We start from the raw sequence: 8,096 nt of genomic DNA, 5'->3' as shown, positions 1-8,096 counted from the left end.
TGTAGAATTTGTGAATCAATATTTGACTCGCAATCAGAATTGGCTAATCATAAAATAAACTTTCATTCGGACAAATTAAATACTACATTATCTATAAAAAATGTTAATTTTCCATGCAGTTTGTGTAACAAAAAATATCGTACGAAATTTAGTTTACGTCGTCATACTGATTCAAGACACAAATCATCATTGAATAATCAAGCTAATAATTCACCTAGAAAAAATGTATCAACACAAAAAACACCTGCAAAAAAAAATAATACAAAAAATACTGCAAATAATCAATTGACAGATTCAATGAATAATAAAACATCAGTTAATATTCCATGCAGCTATTGTAATAAAAGTTATCGTACCAATTTTAGTTTACATCGTCATATTGAGTTGAGACACAAATCATTAAAACAACAAATCTTAAATAATACTGAAATAAGAAATATATTGAATCAAACTTTATGCAATAGTGATCCAATAAATGTATCAAGTATTTCAGAGGATAATGACAAGAAATTTTGTTGTCCATATTGTCCTAAAAAATATAAATCATCTAGTGGTTTGAGTGATCATAAAAAAACTCATTTAGGCAAATATATTAAATGTGATAAATGTACATTTAGCACAAATTATCAAAGAAATTTACGTATACATCAATCATTGGTACATAATATGGCATATGATTATCAGTGTGAATATTGTAGTAAACAATATAATATACGTAAAGAATTAACAAAACATGAAAGACGGAGACATCTTGAATTATTACCAGCTGAATCATATTTTAAATGTAATAAATGTCCAAAAATATATGGAACAAGAGAAAATTTATTAAAACATTTAAAAAATCATCCAAATAATATTAATCCTATTTTATATAATTGCGATGAATGTAATTATACATCAAAACAAAGATGTAATTTAACTCAACATGTTAAATTACGTCATCGATCTGGAAAATTTGATCATGCATGTCAAATATGTCATAAAAAATATAAACTTCTTAAATCATTAAAGTATCATGTTAAAATAAAACATGATGCTAATTTTTTACATAGCACATTTGAGTGTGATTTTTGTAAAAAATCATTTCTTTATAAAGATAGTATACGAAAACACATGCCAATACATATGAGACTTGGGACTTTATAATTTTTCTACTGGTTGTATACTTGTTAATTAATTTTTTTTTTTTTTTTTTAGTAAACTTTTGTAGGAATTGGTGGATAATATTTTTAAGATTTGACTAGTAAATTTCGACAAACGAAAAATATTATACTATTCTATTTTTTTTTTTTTTTTTCTATTATTATTTTTTAAGTTACTGTATTACGAAAAGCTGATTAGCTGAGATTTTTTAATATTATAAAATAATGAAATGATAATTATGTATTCTTAAAACTAAATAATCATGTTGAATAAAAAAAAATACATACATTCCTAAATTAAATAATAGTAATTTGAGAAATATAAAAATTGTTTTATTGATAATATTAATTTTTCATGTTTTTTTATTTATTTTTAGAAATTGAAATATGATAATTTTCACTGTGTAAAGTATTACAGAAAAATCAGTATTTTTTTATTAATTGATAAAAATATTAAATTAATAGTGTTAATTTGATGTAATAAGTTTTTTTTTTTTGTTTTAGAAATGGAGTTAATGAAGAAAATAATATTGAACATAAAACTTGTCGTTGTAATTATTTGTTATAAAAATCGTTCGATTGAATATATTAATTAATTCCAGGAACAAAATACCCTCAAGATAAAAAATAAAAATGAAAAAAAAACACACACCAACAACCTTAAAAACAAATGACGAGATAAAAAATATAACAAGAAAAAATATTATTCAATCTAAAATGTAATTATTATCTCATAATTAAATTTAATATTAACTCATTAATTTTAAGTGTTTTAAATAATTTTATAAATACTTGTAAAAAAGCTTTTTTTGTTGTTATTTGATTTGACAATTTTTAAAAAATTTATTACACATGATGTTTCCACAAGAAAACAATAATTTTTATTTTTTTTTTCTAACCAAATTATAAATATTTATCTGTTACAGAGTATTGATGATCGACATGGAAAATGATATGGAAAAAGATCCATTAATGGATGAAGAAATAACACCAATTGCTGATGATGAATTTTTGGATTGTTCAGTACCTGAAACAATTTTTAAAAGTAAATTTGATTTAAATGAAAATAAACAAGCACTTTATTTGTATGAATTAGATCCTCAAGAATTTAATATGGATGAAGATTCTAAAGAAAAATTATTAACATCATTTTCATCACATTTTATGAGTCAAGATGATGATCAGATTTTATCATCACCATCATCATCATCAACACATGAAATTTATGATTCTTCTACATATCAAAATGGAGTGACATGTGAACATTGTGGAAAAACATTAAAAAATTTATCTTATCTTAAAGCACATATGAAAAATCTTCATTTTCAATTACTACCAGTTGATACACAATTTAAATGTGATAGTTGTGGTAAAAAATATACAAATAAAAATAATTTAATAACACATTTTGATACATGTAAAATGTCATCAACTGAAATTCAAAATAACACTTTAAATACATATCAACAATTATCACATATTGATGATGATTATACCAACAAAGATACAACACAATTTTTATGTAAATTTTGTAAAAAAGAATACAAACTTAAATCAAGTTTATCACGTCATATTAGAAAAGTACATAGTTAATTAATGTTTTGTTCAAAAAAATTTATTACACTATTAAATATTTTTATCACTTCACAAATAAAAAAATTTTATCAACACTATTATTTAAAATATTAAAAATGTTTTTTTTTTTTTTTTTACAAAATATTGTTATTGTTGGATTGACTATATATAATTAATAAATATTGTTTATTAAATATCACTTGGCTTTTGTAATTATAGCTAACGATAAAATTTCCCTAAAAAAAAAATTATAGAATCGTAAGTTTACTATAATTATAATATAAAAATAAAACCTTGATGATTTAATGTTAATTTTTAATTTAAGTTAAAAGATGATAATTAATTTTGTTTATTTTAAAATGAAATTATTTATGTTTCAGATTTTTTAAAATTGAGGAAGAATCAATGGATGATGAATATTTTGATTGTTCAATATGTGAATCAACATTTGAAAATAATTTACTTTTAATTGAGCATAAAAAAAATGTTCATTCAAGGTTTAATAGAACAAAAAAAATTAAATATCCTGTTGATCCTTTGATGGATGTTTCTACCAGTGATTCATATGCTGATGAAAATTCAAATAATTTTGATGAAGCACCAAAATCACGTTACTATCATAGTTACTTTAATAAACCAATTACTTCAAAGCAACATGAAGTATTTATTTGTAATCATTGTAATAAAAAATATTCATCAAAAGGTAGCCTGAATTGGCATATGAAAATACATTCAAATGAATTTTTAAATTGTAAGCTATGTGATTATAAAACTCCTTACAAAGCTACATTTCAAGATCATATGGCATCTGTACATAAAACAACTCGTGATGTCAAATGCGATCATTGTTTGAAAAAATTTAAAAATGATAGAAGTATGCGTAAACACATAAGACAATTTCATCCAAATGATTGAGATAAATAAAGCAAAAAATTATCATTGTCAATAGACATTTTAAATGATTATATTAATGATCAATTAAAATATATTTTTAAACAATTGATAAATGATTAAATGTAATAAAAAAATAGTTTAAATTTTGTTCAGGAATTTTTTTTCTTTATAATTTTTTGTAATGTAAATTACAATAAATCATTTGAAAAATTGATATTTTATTTGTTTTTTTTTTTTTTAAATATACACATCAATGTAGCAACTAATTTAAAACCTATTTATTTAAGTCTCTATCTTTTTTTCTTTCTATTTCTTATAAATACAGTGAGCTGGAAAAAAAAAAACTATGTCATGTTTAAGTAAGGTATGTTTTTCGGGTGTTGAAAAAATTATTGTATATGTTTTATGATGATTTTTCAACCTGCATTATTTATTTGAATCAACTAATATAATTTTATGTATTTTTTTATGTTTCAGAATTCAGTCATCCATGGAGATTGAAGTGAAAAAAGAGCAACAAGTATGGCCACTTGTACATCTTGATGATTTAAAAAAAGAAATTCAAGATGACACTGAGGAATCGTGTTTGACACAATCAATAAATACTGAATTACACCAAGTGAAAAAAGAACTTTTAAATGAAGCAATATCAATTGACGTTGATGATATTTATGATTGTTCATACTGTGGTGAAATTTTTAATAGTGAATTAATATTGAGTCAACATCAAGCCAAGAGTCATCCAATTCTATCAAACGATAATAACAAAATCCAAGATGTTAAAATTGAAGATATCAAGCTTAAAGATGAACCCATGAATGTTGATGAACCAAAATTAAAATCAAATCTTTTTGATAAAGTTTTGTCAGTTGTTGTCGAACGAATTCTCGAGTGTTCTTACTGTGGACAAATATTTTACAGTAATATTAAACTTACTGATCATGAAGCCAAGTGTCAATCATCATTATCAAACAGTGATTCACCAAGTAGTCCCATAAAACAAATTCAACCTGATACTCTTCATTCTAAAACGACTGAGTTAAAATTATCAATCAAAAATGAAAATAATACTAGCATTGTTTCAAGTCAATCGAAACTGGATAATATTGTTCCAACATCATCTAAATTTCCAGTCAATTTACCAGAGAAATTACAAGAAAATATTGAAAGCATTAAATTGGAAAATGTTCCGCAACCTTCGTCGTCATTGTCAAGTGTTGGTGTGATGAATAATCAAAATTTGTCTAGCTCTTCTGTTGAGACATCATTAACATCAAGTATTAATATCGATGATAATTTAATAAGAGATAGAAAAAAAGTATACAATTTACGTGAACAAATAAAAAAACCAGACAGATTAAGTGATCATATAACAAAAGATAATCAACTTAAAAAAGTAAAAGTTGAAGAATTATTTGATTATTCAAGTGATGAATCAACTGATTCAGCTAAATCAATTGTTGTTAATAATGAAAGAGCAATTATTAAACTTCCAAGTACATCAAAAGAACCAGAGCCTGTAAAATTTGTTAGAGAATTAATATGTCAATTTTGTAATGAAACTTTTGATTGTAATAATTTAAGATTAAATCATATTAAAAATATGCATAATTTGTCATTAATTAGTTGTCAACTTTGTCCATTTGAAACAGAATGGCATGTTACATTTAGAAAACATATACAAATGCATCAAGCAAAAAATATAATACCAATAATAACAAAATGTGAGATATGTAAACGTGATTTAAAAAGTAATAGATCATTAATTTATCACAAGGAAATATATCATTCTGATTATACTAAAAAATATGTTTGTGAATATGATAATTGTAAATATGTATCACATTCACAAAAAAGAGTTAGAGATCATTATGAACGTTGGCATACAAATAAAGAATTATTACATTGTAAAGTAGGTTCTTGTAAAGCAGCTTTTAATAAACAATGTAATCTTAATTTTCATTTATTATATAAACATCCAGAAACAATATCAGAACCAATATTTAGTTGTGAACGTTGTCATAAAAAATTTTTAAGTGAGCCAAAATACAAAAAACATATTGAATCACATGATAATCAAAATGTTAATAAAGCAATATTTAAATGTAAATTATGCCCTGAAGAATTTCCAAGTGATCATTTTCGTAAAAAACATTTTTTTAGTAAACATAAATCATCACAATATTCATGTAAACAATGTGATGAAAAATTTAAAGAAAGACAGTTATTAACAGAACACATGAAAGAACGACATACAGCACCAAAAGTTGTAAAAATATTTGATTGTAAAGATTGTGGAAAAATATTGAAAACAAAATCATTGTTGATAAAACATTCATCAATTCATTCGAGTGAATTTTTTGAGTGTGATTATTGTGGATATAAAGCTAAATTAAAAGAATTACTTGTAAGACACATTGTACGTTTGCATACTAAAAAATATAATTTTAAATGCAAAACACCTGGATGTGATAAGAAATATAAATTGTTTATTGATTATCAATGGCATATTAAAAAACACCACAGTTAATTTTTTTTTTCTTTCAATTAACAAGTACATTAATTATGATGTTTGTTTTATCAGTTAATTTCTAAAAATGTAATTGGGTTTTTTTTTTTTTTAATTAAAACCAAATGATAAACCAAATGTGTCTATTTTATTGTAACAAGCTTTTTTTTTCAAGCTATTATTTTGATGAAATTTTAACACCTTTTTTTCATAAAAAATAATCAGCTAATAATTGCAAAAAAAAAAAAAATACTGTAACTGTTAAAATAAAACTTTAATTTTTAATAAATAAATGTCATGAAAATTTTGTATATTTTTAGTTTATTATTTTATTTATAAATTAAGAATTTCAGCAGACGAATATTCATCTCATCATCTCATCAGCATGATTTTACTTTTTTAAATCTAAAATAATTTAAATTAATTAAAAAAATTTTTATATCTTTGTTTTAGATTCAAAAAATTGGAAGAAAATAATAATATTTTGGTAAATAATGATTTTGGACAACCGACAATAGCAATAAATTCATTTCAAAAATTAAATTTAAAAAATTATCGTAAATCTAATTTGGATAATGAAAAAATATTTACATGTAATATATGTGCGTATCAATGTCGTCGTTCAAGATATCTCAGAAATCACATTATAATGCGTCACACAAATGATTTTAATTTTCCATGTACAATTGATTATTGTACAAAAAAATTTAAAACAAAAAGTCAATTAAATAATCATACTAGATTATATCATAAAAATGATTTAATATTAGTTTACAAGTGTATTGAATGTGGTGAAAAATTTAAAAACAAAACAAATTTTCTAAAACATCAAAAAATTCATCCAAAACAATATGAATGTGATACATGTGGATATAAAACTTCACGTAAAGATTCATTAAGATCTCATGTTCTTGCTAAACACACTGATTTATCTGGATATTCATGTAATTTTTGTGATAAAAAATTTCAACACATTAAATCTATAAAAGCACATATTAAACATGAGCATACTCTTGCTTACGAGTGTACAATTAAAGATTGTAACAAAAAATTTTCAACTCAATTAAATTTAGATAAACATTATAAATCACATCCAGTTCATTTATTTAAATGTGATAAATGTGATTATGTTAGTGGTCGTAAATTAACACTTGAAAAACATATTACACGACAGCATGAACAAAGTCATCGTTACTCGTGCGATAAATGTAAAAAAGAATTTAAACATAAAGCTACTTATGCTGAACATAAAAAACGTAATACTTGTAAGTCATTGAAAGAAAAAAAAAAATTATCAATTTGTGATTATTGTGGTAAATGTTTATCAAATACAGGTAATCTTAATCGACATATGAAAGTTCATTCTAAAAATCTTTGATGTTAAATCCTTTTTTTTTTTTTTTTTTAACACAATTCATATTGTAACTAATAAAATTTTAGTTAATGAGAAAAACACATGAAATTATTGATAGAATGTTTATTTATTTTTTTAATAATCCTTTTTAGTAAATTTAATTTTTTAATTCACAACAGAAATATTAAGTCGATCTTGTGGTGTATCTTATCGCATATGGTAGTTGAAATTTTTTTATTAAAATATTTGATATATTATTTGGGGAATTATATGAATGAAAGTATAATGACATTTATTAATTTTGTTACAGATGTATCGTGTATATCAAGGAAGAAATTCATCTAGACAATTTAGATCAACCGATGATGGTAGAAACAAATGAGAAAGATGAACTGTTTAATAAAGCCACGTCTGTTAAAGTCAATGATTTGTATGACTGTTCACACTGTGAATTAGTATTTCCAACTAAATTAATTGCCAAAGAGCATGAACTCGTTCGTCATTCGAAAAAAATTGATAAATGTAGATTGTGTAATTCAAAAAGGAACTGTTCACATACAACTGTTAAACATTCTGTACATGCTGATGATGATGATGATTATGATTATGATGATGATGAAGA

The 8,096-nt window shown here is 22.9% G+C and overlaps 5 protein-coding genes across 5 annotated transcripts; all 5 read left to right on the top strand.

Moving 5' to 3' along the window:
• The first annotated feature begins 25 nt into the window (after positions 1-25).
• LOC122854420 (zinc finger protein OZF-like) lies at positions 26-3,214 on the top strand. Its single transcript, XM_044155052.1, has 3 exons — positions 26-1,861; positions 2,069-2,975; positions 3,098-3,214. The coding sequence occupies exons 1-2, from the start codon at positions 1,776-1,778 to the stop codon at positions 2,733-2,735; spliced, it is 753 nt and encodes a 250-aa protein (XP_044010987.1). The 5' UTR covers positions 26-1,775; the 3' UTR covers positions 2,736-2,975; positions 3,098-3,214.
• Positions 298-1,022, top strand: LOC122853705 (zinc finger protein 91-like). Its single transcript, XM_044154121.1, has 2 exons — positions 298-784; positions 1,012-1,022. Exons 1-2 carry the CDS (start codon positions 298-300, stop codon positions 1,020-1,022), a joined length of 498 nt encoding a protein of 165 aa, XP_044010056.1.
• Positions 3,215-3,257: 43 nt separating the features above from the next.
• Positions 3,258-3,632, top strand: LOC122853704 (zinc finger and BTB domain-containing protein 26-like). The gene has a single exon (XM_044154120.1). It carries the CDS (start codon positions 3,258-3,260, stop codon positions 3,630-3,632), a length of 375 nt encoding a protein of 124 aa, XP_044010055.1.
• Positions 3,633-3,849: 217 nt separating this feature from the next.
• On the top strand, positions 3,850-6,295 carry LOC122854416 (zinc finger protein 708-like). The gene is made up of 2 exons (XM_044155047.1): positions 3,850-3,975; positions 4,089-6,295. The coding sequence occupies exon 2, from the start codon at positions 4,102-4,104 to the stop codon at positions 6,139-6,141; it is 2,040 nt and encodes a 679-aa protein (XP_044010982.1). The 5' UTR covers positions 3,850-3,975; positions 4,089-4,101; the 3' UTR covers positions 6,142-6,295.
• On the top strand, positions 6,258-7,778 carry LOC122853703 (gastrula zinc finger protein xFG20-1-like). Its single transcript, XM_044154119.1, has 2 exons — positions 6,258-6,273; positions 6,639-7,778. The coding sequence occupies exons 1-2, from the start codon at positions 6,258-6,260 to the stop codon at positions 7,496-7,498; spliced, it is 876 nt and encodes a 291-aa protein (XP_044010054.1). The 3' UTR covers positions 7,499-7,778.
• The last annotated feature ends 318 nt before the right edge of the window (positions 7,779-8,096 follow it).

This window comes from Aphidius gifuensis, linkage group LG4 (assembly GCF_014905175.1).
Source record: "Aphidius gifuensis isolate YNYX2018 linkage group LG4, ASM1490517v1, whole genome shotgun sequence".
Taxonomy (NCBI): domain Eukaryota; kingdom Metazoa; phylum Arthropoda; class Insecta; order Hymenoptera; family Braconidae; genus Aphidius; species Aphidius gifuensis.
This window is presented reverse-complemented; position numbering and strand designations above follow the sequence as displayed.